The following is a 14,966-nucleotide window of genomic DNA, read 5'->3' as shown; positions in this document are numbered from 1 at the left end:
CTTATGCTGAAATTTGTGTGATTATATGGTATATGTTAACTTATTCTACTATCATAGACCCTCAGATCATTACCTTTGATTATATTCCATCCGATGGTCCAGATCTGTGCATTTTGGCACACAATAGTTACTAGAAACAAAATAACCTAACCTTATATATATATATATATATATATATATATATATATATATATATATATATATATAGAGAGAGAGAGAGAGAGAGAGAGAGAGAGATTTTTCAAAATACTATGTTATATACTTATATTGTACTATTGTAGTCTTTCCAGGGGGTAAGTGTATAACTAGTTAAAATCTAAAAAGAACACTCCCGCCTAAATTATGAAGTTAAACAAAATAAAAGAAATCATGAAAATACAAATACCAACTCACTACTTAATTCTATACTTAATTTGACCTTTGAGAGTCATTCATGCTACTCTACAATTTGATGAACAACACTGAGAATTTCTCGTCAAGCAAGGAAAGGTACAAGTATATGAAGCTTGTGGTACAACTATCGAATGCACACCATCAAACTTCACACAACTTGCAAAACCCCTTCAACATCTATTATCTTTTGCCAGTTTTGTGAACTTGGCAACAAAAAGGCCACTCGTTCTAGAAGTCAACGGATCAAAACGCAAAGTCTTTGGTATCCTTCCACTTTTGCATGGCCAAGATTCCGAATCATCTATCACCAACAACTCTGCAAAACACAAAGGAATATGTAAGGCCACGTTTGAGAACAATAAAATACAACAGTTTGTACTGCATCTGACATGGATTGGACTGGGACTGAGACAGATGTCAACAGAACACAAATTACAATCTTTTGTCCCATCCAAAAATGCAAAACAAAGCGAGACAGGGACTCGCTCTCGATCTCTTGTCTATGCAAAAGACATAAACGCCCTCCTCATCTTCATTATCGAAAATAGCCCTAGGAAGCTTGTATAGTCCAGTTATGTCCTGTTTAACAAACGCAGTCTGCATTTGTTACACGGGACAAGACTATATGGGACAAGCTTTCTAGAGCTATTTTCGATGATGAGGATGAGGAGGGCATTTATGTCTTTTGTATAGACGCGAGGTCGAGAGCGAGTCCCTATCCCACTTTGTTTCGCCTTTTTGGATGGGACAAAAGATTGTAATTTGTGTTCTGTTGACATCTGTCTCAGTCCCAGTCTAATGCATGTCAAACGCAGTAGAGATGAGGGAAATTACCGGCACATGGATTCAAAGAAAGAAATCTCTCAACAACGTCTTCGTTTTGAGCATGAGTTAAACTATTCCATAAAAAATTACAAGAAAACTCGATAGTCAACATCCGGTCAAACCAAAGTAAGATATTGATTTTTTTTATACCTGCAAGTGCTATAAACAAGGTTCCCTCCAACTCTCAATAGTTTGAAACCATTTGTCAAAAGCCGAAACTGCATTGAGTCAAACATGTCAATAAAAGATACAAAACTCTAATAATAATAATAATAATGCTATGTGTAAAAGACGTAAATGCCCTCCTCATCCCACCTGAAGAACAGTCAAATCATCGGTTCTCTCTGCATCCAAGACACGTCTCTCCATGGTTGACCACCCCCAATTTTCAAACTTTTGTATGTGTTTAATTGAACCATCATGTGTGCACTCAGCATCCACAAGTACCTGATATTTCAAAAATTAAAAACCAAAATTTAACACAAACCTACAAAATAAATATAAAAAAAATACCTTATCATAACCATATTGTGAAATCTCATGTCTTGAAACCGTTTTAAATAATTCAATCTTACTCATTCCAACAACCCCAGAACACCTCCCATAATATATCAACTCAGGATCTTGAATTAATTCCAAAAAACCATTTTTGATTTCCTTATTTGCCCTTTTTCTTTCCTTCCATGGCCTCCTAGATGTCCACTCTTTGTACAAAAACTCATCTTTTTCCACACCAAATTCCCTGTTCACTAAAAACAACAAAAACTTGAACACAAGTTTCAATTCCAATGTAATATGGCCCTTTTGGGGTACTTGATTTAAATATTGCTAATTTGTGAACAAGAAATGTTACCTGATTTAAAATCAGAATGAACACGAATTGGGATTAAAGAAAATGAAGCTCCATCAGCTACAAAGAGGCGACAATGATCACCAAGTTTATATTTTTGGACTAAAGTTCTACAAGCAGCTAACCGATGTTTTGCCACATCAACACCAGTTACAGAGCCTGAGTTTCCAAGAAGTTCTAACACCATGCAAAGTTTAGCACCTTGTGACAAATTTAGCAACATGATTTTTTTAATGGATTAGATAACAATTAACAATATAAACTAATTGAGATTTGAGACATAAATACAACTCATCATAAGTTATATATATACCTGGAGCAGCACAAAGATCAAGAACATGGTCTCCAGGTGAGATGTTTAAAGCTGAAACTGCAGCTCCAGATGCTGCATCAATTCCATATATCTGAAGTTTTTTACAAAACCCATAATATGTATTTGGAAATAGGAAGAAATTGAAAGTTTTTTTATTTATATGGTTGTTAACAATGTGTGGTAGATAGGTTAATGTCATGAAATTACAACCAACAGTACACAATTTGCTCTTTAGGTCACATATGACATTAACCCTAAAGAAATAATGAAACTCGTTTTTGTAGTGATTAGTGAAGATGATGTGAAAGATCACCTTTCCTTCTTGATATGACTTCGAGCTAGCAATCTGAATGTGGGGTGGTAAAGAATAAAAATTGGGTAACCATTCGACTTTCTCTAGCTTACATTTGATGTCAGCTTCGATTGCTTCAAGTTGCTCCTCACATCCAGGCTTTAATCTGAAGAAAATACGAGAGAAGATAGATGGATTTGATGGTCAATCTTTATACTTTGCATATATGCTCTTGTATAGTTCGACTTCTACTAATGAAAAATCTTGATTATTTGTTTAGAAGTGGTTTGTTTCACTTTAACAAGTCATAATTAGACTTCTTTGAACTGGATTTAGATTTTAGCGACACTTAATTTCAACGAAAATTATATGAAACTATATATTTCGTGAAGGAATTTCCATGAGTAAGATAAAATTTTGCAAGGAAAAAGTTAGAATGAAGAACAGCAGCCCTAGGAAATGGGATATGGGAAGTTACCTAATATAGCGAGGTGTAGAATCAGTGGCAGTATAAATTGAAGGGTCGATTCCGTTCTCGTTGAGAAATTCAAGAAATGCATCAGGCAATGGCAAGTTTGAGATCGCTTCCATGCTCTTCGGATTACCTGAACATCATATTGTTCTGAAAACTAAGGTTTCTTACGCAAATCGTACGGAAATATTATTGCGAGTACATTGAACTTTTACCTTGATGAAAATTGAAGGCAGTTTGCTGTAATTCGATGGGAGATTGAATTGGCAACGAAGTGCGGAGAGTTAACCCTAAATTTATTCTTTATGAACTTGTACAATACAAACACTTTAATGCACAATGCATAAATTGTTTTGTTGATTAAAATGAGCTGTATTTGATCTAGGTTTTAAGCCATATTCAATTTCAAGCTAATTACCTAATAATATTAAATTAGCCATATTCACTGTTTCTAGTACGGGATACTCTACTAACCGTAGCATATCCTTGATTAGTAGTATCCCCTTATAATATGGACTTTTATTACAACCATATTATATGTGGTGTGTTCCATTAGCCCTTTTCCAGTAATGTGAATTTATACATCAAATTTCAACATTTTAATATTTTAAAGGGCATGAATCCATTACATTCTTTTATACATACAAAGCCAACAGGGTCTTATGGAAGTGTCCATGAATTTTACACTTGTTTACTAAGGGTCCATTGAATAGTTGTTGTCTGGAAAAATTTAGGCTAAATTACACCGTTGGTCCCTCGTGCACATGTCAGAAAGCATGTTTAGTCCTTATTTCCAAAATTTAACTCGTGCAGTCCCTCGTTGTTATTTATCTTGCACGGTTAGTCCCTATGCACGTTAACTGTTAAATCCTTCCGTTTAAGCTACCCACGTGCCTTGCACGCAGGGGCATTTTCGTCTTTTTAGGGTTTGTGTCCATTCTTAATGCCGTTACACCTTAAATCCTATAAAACACTGCAACCCTCTTTTCCTCTACTATCCTCTCATTCGTCTCTTCCCCTCGTTCGATCGATTTCTTCCAAATAGATAACAATGATCGATATTAAATGCAATTGTGGAGCCACTGCAGTGATTCGCACATTTTATAGCAAAAGAAACCATGGGAAACTCTATTATGCTTGTACAGTAAAGGTAAGGTTAATGATTTCAATTTCGTTCTTCATCTTCTCTAATTTTGCCCTAATTCTTCATCTACTTTAATTGGTTCAGCACCATTATGCAAGTTCATAGGATGGGTGAATGATTATGATCAGGACTGTGATTGTATGGCGTTTAAGATGAAACTTGAAGAACAAAATCGCAAATTGAAGCTTTACCTAGTTATTAGCTGGGTTTTTTTTGTTTCAGTCCTTATATATAAAGTGTAGGTTTAGTAATGAAGCTGTTAGTATTTTGGTATGTGTATTTTGTAATGTTATTTGTATTAACAAAAAAACTTCAATTTTAGTTACAATATATTGTGTAATCATAATGTGGTGTTATCAATTGGTGTTCAAATTTAATGAAAATGTGGTATTTGCAACATATGCAATATACCATTCAATACATGTAGCATCCAATATAACAATAAAAAATGACAAAAATTAAAATATCCAAGATAACCATTGACCATTAACATAAAGGGACATCCAAAATAACAACATAGTGTTATGGCATACAAATAGTTATCCTAGACAGCAACAAAGTATCAAAATACAAAACATAACAACAAAGTAATATGGCAATAAATGCCTAACAAAAACATAGTTATTCTTCATGATCATGATACCAAACTACAAATTCTCAAAGCATGGGGCTTTTTCCTTTGTTCCCAACTCCATTTTGTACACCACCACTGCTACCTGCTGCACCTTCTCCTGTTGTATTCCCTGCTGCACCTTCTCCTGTTCCATTCCCAGTCTGTGATTGTCCCTTGCAGGTCCTTCCATTATGGCCCACATTTCCACATTTTGTGCATGTTACAGATTTCCATTTGTGGACACTCCATCATCTTCTGTTGCAGATCTTCTTCTCTTTTTTTTGGTCTGCCAATAGGGACACGATACTTTGGTGGTATCAACTTGGTAGGACATGTGCTTTTTTCCCACAAAAATCTCCCATTAATAGGTTCAACTTTGAAGACATACATTTCTTTCCAAGTCTTGAGCCAATAAGTTGGGTGTACCCATGTCTCAGGTATTCCAACATTTTCATTGTTGAGTCTCATATCCCATATAGCTGCTATACTATGTTTGCAGGGTATGCCTGTCAGTTCCCACCTGTTACATGAACAAGTTTGTTGGTCCATATTAACCACATACTGATTAATACCTTCACTTGTAACCTGGTACTTCCCATTGCCACAGAACACTGCCCTACACTGTACTGCCTTTTCTTTAATTTTTTTCAAGGGTCTTAGTGGCTGTAGGAGTTAATGGGCCATTAGCTTTATCAATTTCTTTTTGAACCATGACAATTTTCCTCATGATATACTCCCTAATAAACTCCAAGCAACTGATAATTGGCTTATCACGACCCTTCACTATCTTGCTATTCAAACTCTCACACATATTATTCAACAAAGCATCACAATGTGCCCTCCCTAATAAAACACAACTGTATTAGATCATATTTAAAAATTATACACTTATAAACATAATATTATATACCTGAGAAGTGGGATTTGGACCAGTGCTTAGGTGGAATAGAATTAAGCCAGTCATATGCTTCACTGTTAAGTTTCTTTAGTTCTTCCATGGCACTGTTGAATTGTGGTATGGTGGTATATGTTGCACATTTCCAAAGACAATCCTTGAATTCCTTGCCCCTCCATTTACGTTTCATGTTCTCATGAAGATGCCTTAGGCAATATCTATGCTCTGCTGCTGGGAAAAGTTTCTCAAGTGCAGGCAATAACCCCTAAATCATCAAAAGAGTGAAGTTGCTTATTGAATTGTAAAACATGCATGTGAAAATGAATGGAGAACTTTATTTACCTTCTGTCTATCTGATATGAAAGTGAAGTTGGAGTTTGCATACAAACCAAGATCATCTCCTAAGTTAGTTAAAAACCAGGTCCATGAATTAAAGTTCTCTGCTTCAACAACTGCATATGCCAAAGGGTATGTGCAATTGTTCCCATCTAAACCCTGAATTATCATGTCAAACATAGTAATAAGCAAACAATTAACTATGGTCAAACATTAATCAAATACTAAAATATGATTATGCACATACCACTGCTGTCAGGATCATACCATGGTATGGACCCTTCATGAATGCACCATCAAGCCCTAGTAAATCTCTTTTCCCTGCTGCAAATCCACTTTTCAGTGGACCAAGACAAATGTATACTCGTTCAAATACCCTGGTCTCAAATGCATAACATGGTTCACTTTGCACCTGAAGTTTGACTGTGGTGTTTGGATTTCTACTTTGCACCTCCTGTAAGTAGTCTCTTAGACATGAGTACTGAGCAGCAAAATCTCCCCTAATTGATTCCAGGGCTTTCGTTTTCGCCCTATGAACTTTCATGTCTGACAATCCAAGTTGGTATTTCTTCTCAAGCATCTCACGTAATGCTCTAAGTGGTATTTCGGGGTTTGCCTCCACTGTGTCAACAATCTGTTCAGAGAGAAACTTGTAGTTGCATGCCCTAATTTTCCTTGTTTGAAGGCATGTATGTTGCTTTTCATAGGTCTTAACAGTCCAGTTAATGTCTTTTTTCCATTTACTCACTAGTAGGACCCATGGGCATTTATGAATAGAACCATCTTTCACTTTCTTTTTCTTTTGACTTGGTCCCACTTTGTCATTACTTTTGCTGGTCCCACCTGTTTCTAATATCCCAAGGTTTGGTATTGTCCCTTTGCAAACCACTCTAATCCTGTTTTTGTCATTCTTGACGAAGTCTAACTCTCTTCTACTCTGTATGGAATGAAGATAAATTTGTTGTTTAACTTCCTTGGCCGTGCTAAAAGTTTGGTGGATGTAAAATGGATCTTTGACAGCAGCTGCTTCATTCTTATGTGCTCTTCGTAAATCTCTTATCTTCTTCCTTTTTTTACTAGCTTCACCCTCATCTGATGAAGATGCAAATACAAATTCTTCAGTGTTTATAACCTCTAATTCTTCATCACCTTCTACTGCTTCATCTCGATCATCAGGAAAACTTCCAACCCACTCCACCTCTTTGTCAATGTTGAGGTGAAAGTTCTTCATATCAACCTCTGGATCATCTAACAAATTATCTTCATCAACTATGTAATCACTATCTTGACTGTATTCAATATCTTCATTGTCATCACTATCATGACTGTTTTACTAGCTTGACTGTCTTCACCTGCTTTTTCACTATTTGGTTCATCTTGTTCCATAGGAGTCCCACGAAAAGGTTCACACCATTCAAATGTATCATCCCAACCATCAACATTAGGACATGTGCTTCCTATCATTGGTTCAGTCAAAGGGCTTTCAATTCTTGGTATATAGGCAGGGGTTGACTCAACTGTTTCACTCAATGTAAAAAGGGGTTGTTCCAAGGTTGTTTCAAGTAATGTACTAGGGGGTTCATCCATAGTTTCTACATTCTCAAAAACAGGGGCTTCTTCACTAGGACAATCCCCTGAATTTGACCATGTCAATAACAAGCTTTTACGACAAAGGGACTCAGGAATTTCGTGTATCTTTATCTTTGCAGGGTTTGGGGACATTTGATACGTATGCAGCTTGGTTTCCCAAAACTCTGTATACACTTCTATCACCTTGTGTTCATACACGTATGACCTAAAGTGGTTTATATCTTCGTCACAACCCAAAGCATACAACCCAAAATCTAAATCCCAGGTTGGTCGTTTGAAATGATAATAAATACTTTTACCTGGTTCCACACAATCAAGCAATTCCATTATCTCGTCCATATCATGCACCGAGAACAAGTCACTATCAATGGCATCAATATATTTCATCTTCCCCTTTATGTATTTGCGGCCTGGAAACTTCGTAAAAACTCCACCATAGTTCAATCGTATCGAGAACATAGATGGATTGTCAGCTGCGAACCCAAAAAAAAATTACATTTTAGGAACATATAATGGATGATCAACTGAAAATGTAGAAAATTTTACCGTATGAGCTTTGGAGATCGTATTCCTCCTATTCTTGCCTAATCCTCCAGTTCACCATCGTAGAAAACTAGGGTTTTCTCGTGCAATGTTAAGGGTCGACGGAGGATGAAATGAGAAATGATCGGTTATCGAAGTCGCGCCATACTGGTTCATGTATACAAACCCTGAAAAGACGAAAATGCCCCTGCGTGCAAGGCACGTGGGTAGCTTAAACGGAAGAATTTAACAGTTAACGTGCATAGGGACTAACCGTGCAAGATAAATAACAACGAGGGACTGCACTAGTTAAATTTTGGAAATAGGGACTAAACACGCTTTCTGACATGTGCACGAAGGACCAACGGTGTAATTTACCCAAAAATTTATTGATTGGAAAAGAAACCATGTTGTTTGATTATAATATTGAATGATGAAAAATAATCATATTATCTTGCTATATTATATCCTGTGATAGATGAAGTGGTAGACTTGTATATGTGGAAGACAAAAGCCTTAAGTGAGATTCAAGAACAAAACCCACCAAATTCAAGAACAAAACCCAGATCTCCCACCTCTGCCACCATCCATCTTCCACCAACCCGATTTGTTGACTTGGGTGAATGACAAAAAATTGTGATGAACATCAATGAAACAAAATATAGAAAAAAGAAGATGTATTTGTTGTTATGAATCTGAAATCGAAACGTAAGAAAAGTTCAAAACCAGAACTCATATGTGTTCGTTTTCTAGATCTTTATACCATGTGTTTGTCGATCTGGGCATGGTTCACCTTCCATTTTTCCTAAAACCCCTAAACCGAACCCTAGAAAATAAAATGGAACGATTTTTGTCTTAGATTTGAATCATCATCTTTGAAACCCCTTAAGAATCCTCTTTCATATCTTGCATTTGGGTTCGATTCAAACATATATCTTCAAAGTTAGATGAAGTAGTTGAAAGCTTCAAAAAAAACCCAAAAAAAGAAGAATTGATGACTGGATACACAAATCGAACCCATAATCCCTTGATGGATTCCACCATGAAAGCAATATAGAGAGAGGTTTATTACCCCTGGCTTGTGCCAAAATTGCATCTGACCACCCTCAAAAATTACATATCGACCACCCAGAGCAACTCTCAGTGAATCACCTCCCCTCACTCCATGGATTCACAACCCGGTCACCTCACCATCGCCACCAACGTCGCCGCCGTCACCCACACATTTCTTCTCCTCATCCAAGATGATCCCAACAACCCCTGTTCCAAAATTGAAGCCGCTAACGAAATTCGGAGACTCATCAAGACTTCCCCAGAGGTGTTGTCAACATTTCCTTGCTGATAATATGCTAAAAACTTAAAAATCCTTCGTACATCTTTATGTACATAAAGAAAATATTAAATCTCTGCAGTTTCCTTTTGATTTCTTACAAATGGATCATTAAATTGGTTGTTGTTCTAACCTGATTTGAAGGCACCCGAGCCAAATCATTTTAATCATTGCATCGTAATGTTAATTAATAGAAATAGCTTTTTTTAAAGTGTGTGGTTTGTATTTTGGGTTTTCATACAGCTGCAGTGAAATGGAATCACAATCCAAGGAGGTGTGTCAATGTGGGTGAAGGTGGGTCAAGGAAAGTCAAGGAAAGTGGGGTCCATAAGTGTGTGTGGCAAGCTTATGTGGCATTTTTAAATGAAGTGGAAAAAGTGTGACCGGCTTACCCCTTCAAAACTTCAAGACGTAATCGACCCAACAAAAATAAGTTTGTTCCCTCGTAAAGCCATTAAAAAGTTAAGTGACTAAAAGGGTAAAGCCTAAAAAGTTCATAGGTGGTATGTGTTATTTTCCCTTATAAAATCATACAAATTGTTATACAAAATTACATGATAATCATTTAAAAATCCAAATATAAATTGTCACACAAAATCAAATTTACGCAAAATATAGGTTAAAATCAAAATTATTGATTTAAACTTTATATATAAAATGGTCCTCCTTAATCCTATGCCTGAAAACCAAAAGAAAGAAAATAAGATGAAACAGATGAAGGTTCATGTCTGATACTCTCCAACCAGAAGAAGAAAGAAAGAGGCGACGAAATATGGTGTTTGGGGCATAATTGTCTTTCCGGCCCATTTAGCCAGAAATATATGGTTTTGAGGCTTTATGGGAAAGACATATCTTACGGAAATACAATTTTTGTGCAAATCAAATAGTCTTTCCGGCCTATTCAGCAGAAAAATCTATTTGAACTTGGAAATATGACTATCAAACGGGGCCTTAACAATAACTAAGATACTTCACTTAATAACTCCAACATGGATTTGCTTGATTTGCTTCCGCAAACTCACCAATAACAAGCTCATAATGATTGACAGATATCTAATTTATAGATTAAAATGAATTTCTAAGCAATGACTAAAGAAGTTGAATTATCCAAAACCGAAGATATACACATGCACAAATTGATATCAGTGGATTCATTCAGGGAAAAAAAACTGATAATGGAGAAGAGGGTAAGTGTACACACAAGTTTACTTAGTAATCATAAAAGGAAGCACACCGGAGCACTAAAGGTGTATTCTAGAAGAATCAAGAGGGCAAATCAGGAAAGTGGCTAAGAGCCGTTATGGAGAGAGAATAGAATAAAAAAGGAGGGAATATTATTGTTTTGATTGAGTTTCATAACGGATTATCAACACAAGCTTTCTCCCTTGCATTTTCTTACGATTACTTACAGATTATTACATTTTCCTTGATAACCTAGTATTTTGCCATCTCTATTCTTATCAGTAACCTAGAGAATCAAATCAATCATCATGGCTTGGTCTTTTCCTCTTTCCTTGCTGATCCTTGTGCACTGAAGTAAAGACTTTGAGGAAATCATTCCCATTTCTCTCTTGTTCTTTCTGAATTCTTCTTGCAGATTGAGCAGTAGATTCGTTACACCAACTTACCTCGATCAATTCTAGTGTTAAGATTTCACCAATACAGGCTGGAATCTCTTCAAGTCTTGAACATCCTCGCACAACCAACCTCTGAAGCCTTGGAAAGTCTCCACTTGAAGCTTCCCATTTTACTAAATCCAAGTCTTGCAACTTCAACAACTTGAGTTTTCTGAATCCCAATCCCATGTCACTTGTTCCCCATATTTCCCCAATGCATGCATTAACATTCAGTTTCAAAACATCAAGGTTTGGAAGCAACCCAATTGTCCGAATCTCGTTCCAGTTCAAAGCAGTATCTGATAAAGTCAACCGTGTAAGACTTTCAGGAAACATAATTAGGCTGCATGACTTCACAGTGGAATGATACATCTTTGTGTTTGATAATTTCAACGTCTCAAGACATGTCAAAGAGCATATATTTGGAAACTCCAAGACCCCTAAAGGTGATACTAAACATCCATGGAAACCAAGTTTCCTAAGATTAGGAGTTCTGGACAAAATACCCACACAAGATGTAGAAGGGCAAACACCTGAAATAGTCTGTAGATTCTCTAATACCCGATCGGAAGAGACATCTTCAATAAGATTTTCCTTTTCCCCCGACTTAATATAAAGATGCCTCAGACATTCCATATCCCATGTACTTCTAGGTACAAAAACATTCTTCCTTGATGAAATGATGAGGATTTGTAGGTGTACGAGGTTGGAAATTGATGTTGGGGGGTTCCCATCTTCAGCTTGAATTGCTAGATATCTCAAGTTAACTAGATTCAGTATTTCTTTTGGAAAAGAGAATATAGAGGCGGATTCAATATCCAATACCCTAAGAAATTTATAGGTCTCACAATCAAAAGAGCCACCCACATGGAAACATTCACCCAATTCTACAGGACAACACAAAAGGAAGTTCACATGTTGAGTAGAATGATCTGAAGACCAACTACTTTCACTTTCTGCAACAGGAGAATGTGCTGATGTCACACGCCCATACCTGTCAATTATGGATGAATCAACCCAGGTTGAAAAAATTCACAAATGCTCCTATTGCTTTTTATTTTTCCCTAAAATAATCCTTGTGAAACATTTTTTTTGAATAGATGGTCCATATGGAGCAAACTTTGCACACAAATACTCTCTCTCTCTCTCTCTCTCTATATATATATATATATATATATATATATATATATATATATATATATATATACACACACACACACACACACACACACACAAAGTTACTCGTAAAGACCATTTGTGTGCAAGGTTTGCTCCGTAGAGACCATCCATGCAAAAATATGTTTCATAAGGACTATTTTAGGGAAAAATTGAAAAGCATTAGGACTATTTGTGAAAAAATTTCAATAATGTATTCTTCAAGATGAAAAAGATATACAAAGTTGACAAAATTATATATATATATATATATATATATATATATATATATATATATATATATATATATACCTGTAGAGTATAGGAGAAAACCCCTCCTGATTTGCTTTCCACAAGCACAAACTGCGCAATAGGTCATGGACATGACAAGCTTTAATTTGTCCATCAGCACCTTTTTTGGAAACTATTACAAGACTTCTCCCGAGTAAATCCATTAAGTAACCCTGTGCTACATCCTCCAAAGTTTTACCCCCACTCCCGGTTTGATGTATGAATCCGAGAGCAACCCATAACCAAATCAGTTTGTGCACCGGGATATCACAATCACCCGGGAATGCTCCTAGATACAAAAAACATGGTCTTAAATGTGGAGGCAAATGATTGTAACTTAATGCTAGAGTATCCATATACTGATTTGGGTCATTCACAATATAGTTGCTTAGACTTTCAGCAACTTGTTTCCATGAGCCTCTTGTCCACTTACCTCTCAGAAGCCCTGCAGTTATAGAAACTGCAAGAGGCAACCCACAACATTTTCTAGATATCTGCTTTCCGATATCATACAATCTCCATGGACATTTTCCATTTTTGAAAACCATCATTTGTAATATTCGCCAGCTTTCACGAGCTGTTCGTAGCCTCAACCTATGACTATGAGCGGTTGTTGACCCTAAATTTGAATTCCGGGTGGTTAGCAGTATCCTACTTCCATTTCTATCGTCTGGAAAATATAGTTTTAAGTCCTTCCAATGACTATCATCCCAAATATCATCAAAGATTACTAGATATTTTTGACCCTTCAGTCCTCTGTATATTTGTTCTCCCAACAGCTCATCACTCATGCTATAAAATCTGGTTGTAAGCTGAACAATACAACTCAAAATACCAAGTAAAATATCCCTCTTTACATATTCTTGAGAAACACATGACCAAACACGGATATCAAAGAAATATACGATGAAAGGATGCTCATATACTGTTTTGGCCAAGGTAGTTTTACCCAGTCCTGCCATTCCTATAATTGGGATGATCTCCAGCTTCTTTGAAAATCCAGTAAGCATATCAAGCAGCTTTATTGTATCATCCTCAAACCCTACCACGGTTTCTTCCTCATCTACACTCTGTTTTAATGGTACTGAGAGTAGTTCAAGTTGCCTCTGTGTAAATCCTGACTCAAGTTTTCTTCTCGATATATCATCAAACACAACGAATTTCATGTCTGAGTCTAGAAACTCGCAGCAAAGTATTAGAATTGCATCAATCACTGTCTTCAATTCTTCTATTGCACAAATGACTCTTGGAGCTTCATCAATGAGAACAGGAAAGTAATCAGATAATGTACCTTTAATCTTCTTCAACATACCCTGCACTTCTTCATCTTTATTTACCTCATCCCACACATGCCTATCCAAATTGCCCCAATTTCTGCTGTCGCTTACACAATCTAAAACAGTTTGAAGCTCGTAAAGGATCTTCGGTAAAGACTTCAGCCAGTAAACATCTAAAGAAGTATACCCTTCTTCCTCATGGAGAAATTTGATCAATTCGGGAGCTGAAAGGTGCACAATTCTCCATAGGGGATCAATTATACAGACCGACATAGCTTTCTTGCAGAGAATTTTGAAGGATTGAGATGCAATAAAGGGAGTATGTTCATAGTCTAGAGAAACATCCTTGATCATGTGATCTGCTTTAGTACGTAGCCGTTCAAGCCGCTTCAAGAGCCGATCTGTAGCAACGGCCATTAAGGCAACGATGTATTCACTCGAAATCACTACTTACAGTCCCCAATTTGCGAACGAAACTTCAGTAAATGAATCAAATTCCGGAGTATGCGACTCGCGTTGGTTGATTACGTTCAACAATTGTGTCGTATAGCAGCCAGGAGGATTTTAGTTGGTTGACGCTGGACAACCACAACCAAACACTATTAAAAAATCAACTTGTTTCACTTTCATATATACAACCCAATCAAACTCATTGAACTTAAAAGTTTTTTTTTTTTTTTTTCTTCGTAAAACTTCTTTTTGAGTTTAGTTTTTAAGTAGATAAAAACCAAAAATTATTTTTTAAAAGTGTTTGAGTTGTATTTTTTACTTTTGAGTTTAATTTAACTTAAAAAACAAGAAGCTAAAAATCACAAAAAATCACATTTTTCTAACTTTTGAAAACCTACTTTTTTCTTCTTTATAAAACTTTTGAAAACTCAATCTTTTTCTTCTTTACAAAAATTACTACACAAAAACTTTTGTATCTTCCAAACATTTTTTAGACTTTTTAGAAAAACTAAAAACCAAAAATCAAAAGTAATCCAAACACTATCATGTTAACAACCCAATTCGCACCAATTTCTTATTAAATAAGTATATTTATTAATTAA

At 36.0% G+C, this 14,966-nt stretch overlaps 3 protein-coding genes across 5 annotated transcripts; all 3 read right to left on the bottom strand.

The window, feature by feature from the left end:
* Positions 1 to 237: 237 nt before the first annotated feature.
* Positions 238 to 3,472, bottom strand: LOC145097250 (rRNA (cytosine-C(5))-methyltransferase NOP2C-like). The gene is made up of 10 exons (XM_079034786.1): positions 3,361 to 3,472; positions 3,152 to 3,278; positions 2,695 to 2,839; positions 2,382 to 2,472; positions 2,072 to 2,269; positions 1,732 to 1,967; positions 1,534 to 1,665; positions 1,369 to 1,436; positions 1,228 to 1,289; positions 238 to 709 (listed from the first exon to the last, which is right to left on the bottom strand). Exons 2-10 carry the CDS (start codon positions 3,262 to 3,264, stop codon positions 564 to 566), a joined length of 1,191 nt encoding a protein of 396 aa, XP_078890912.1. The 5' UTR covers positions 3,265 to 3,278; positions 3,361 to 3,472; the 3' UTR covers positions 238 to 563.
* A 1,281-nt stretch (positions 3,473 to 4,753) lies between these two features.
* LOC145097249 (uncharacterized) lies at positions 4,754 to 9,816 on the bottom strand. 3 transcript variants are annotated; one of them, XM_079034785.1, is made up of 6 exons: positions 8,270 to 9,816; positions 8,023 to 8,196; positions 6,381 to 7,928; positions 6,140 to 6,292; positions 5,813 to 6,062; positions 4,754 to 5,745 (listed from the first exon to the last, which is right to left on the bottom strand). In XM_079034785.1, exons 3-6 carry the CDS (start codon positions 7,362 to 7,364, stop codon positions 5,540 to 5,542), a joined length of 1,593 nt encoding a protein of 530 aa, XP_078890911.1. In that variant the 5' UTR covers positions 7,365 to 7,928; positions 8,023 to 8,196; positions 8,270 to 9,816; the 3' UTR covers positions 4,754 to 5,539. The 3 variants fall into 3 exon arrangements, with proteins under 3 accessions (XP_078890911.1, XP_078890910.1, XP_078890909.1); XM_079034784.1 differs by having other exon boundaries at positions 6,381 to 8,196; positions 8,270 to 8,453; positions 8,790 to 9,816; XM_079034783.1 differs by having other exon boundaries at positions 6,381 to 8,196; positions 8,270 to 8,813.
* Positions 9,817 to 10,887: 1,071 nt separating this feature from the next.
* On the bottom strand, positions 10,888 to 14,499 carry LOC145097248 (putative late blight resistance protein homolog R1A-3). The gene is made up of 2 exons (XM_079034781.1): positions 12,659 to 14,499; positions 10,888 to 12,185 (listed from the first exon to the last, which is right to left on the bottom strand). The coding sequence occupies exons 1-2, from the start codon at positions 14,329 to 14,331 to the stop codon at positions 11,057 to 11,059; spliced, it is 2,802 nt and encodes a 933-aa protein (XP_078890907.1). The 5' UTR covers positions 14,332 to 14,499; the 3' UTR covers positions 10,888 to 11,056.
* Between the last annotated feature and the right edge of the window lie 467 nt (positions 14,500 to 14,966).

Source organism: Lactuca serriola, chromosome 4 (assembly GCF_051521515.1).
Source record: "Lactuca serriola cultivar US96UC23 chromosome 4, Lser_US96UC23_V15, whole genome shotgun sequence".
Taxonomy (NCBI): domain Eukaryota; kingdom Viridiplantae; phylum Streptophyta; class Magnoliopsida; order Asterales; family Asteraceae; genus Lactuca; species Lactuca serriola.
The sequence above is the reverse complement of the archived record's forward strand: the minus strand, read 5'-3'. Positions and strand labels throughout refer to the sequence as shown.

Excerpts from the sequence above, each read along its gene's own strand:
- LOC145097250 (XM_079034786.1), bottom strand. The coding sequence starts at position 3,264 with ATGGAAGCGATCTCAAACTTGCCATTGCCTGATGCATTTCTTGAATTT. Across the intron at positions 2,270-2,381 it reads TGATCTTTGTGCTGCTCCAG|GTGCTAAACTTTGCATGGTG; the intron begins GTATATATATAA and ends ATTTGTCACAAG. Across the intron at positions 1,968-2,071 it reads TCATTCTGATTTTAAATCAG|TGAACAGGGAATTTGGTGTG; the intron begins GTAACATTTCTT and ends TGTTGTTTTTAG.
- LOC145097249 (XM_079034785.1), bottom strand. The coding sequence starts at position 7,364 with ATGAAGAACTTTCACCTCAACATTGACAAAGAGGTGGAGTGGGTTGGA. Across the intron at positions 6,293-6,380 it reads GTATGATCCTGACAGCAGTG|GGTTTAGATGGGAACAATTG; the intron begins GTATGTGCATAA and ends ATGATAATTCAG. Across the intron at positions 5,746-5,812 it reads GTCCAAATCCCACTTCTCAG|GGAGGGCACATTGTGATGCT; the intron begins GTATATAATATT and ends GTGTTTTATTAG.
- LOC145097248 (XM_079034781.1), bottom strand. The coding sequence starts at position 14,331 with ATGGCCGTTGCTACAGATCGGCTCTTGAAGCGGCTTGAACGGCTACGT. Across the intron at positions 12,186-12,658 it reads TTTTCTCCTATACTCTACAG|GTATGGGCGTGTGACATCAG; the intron begins GTATATATATAT and ends CATAATTGACAG.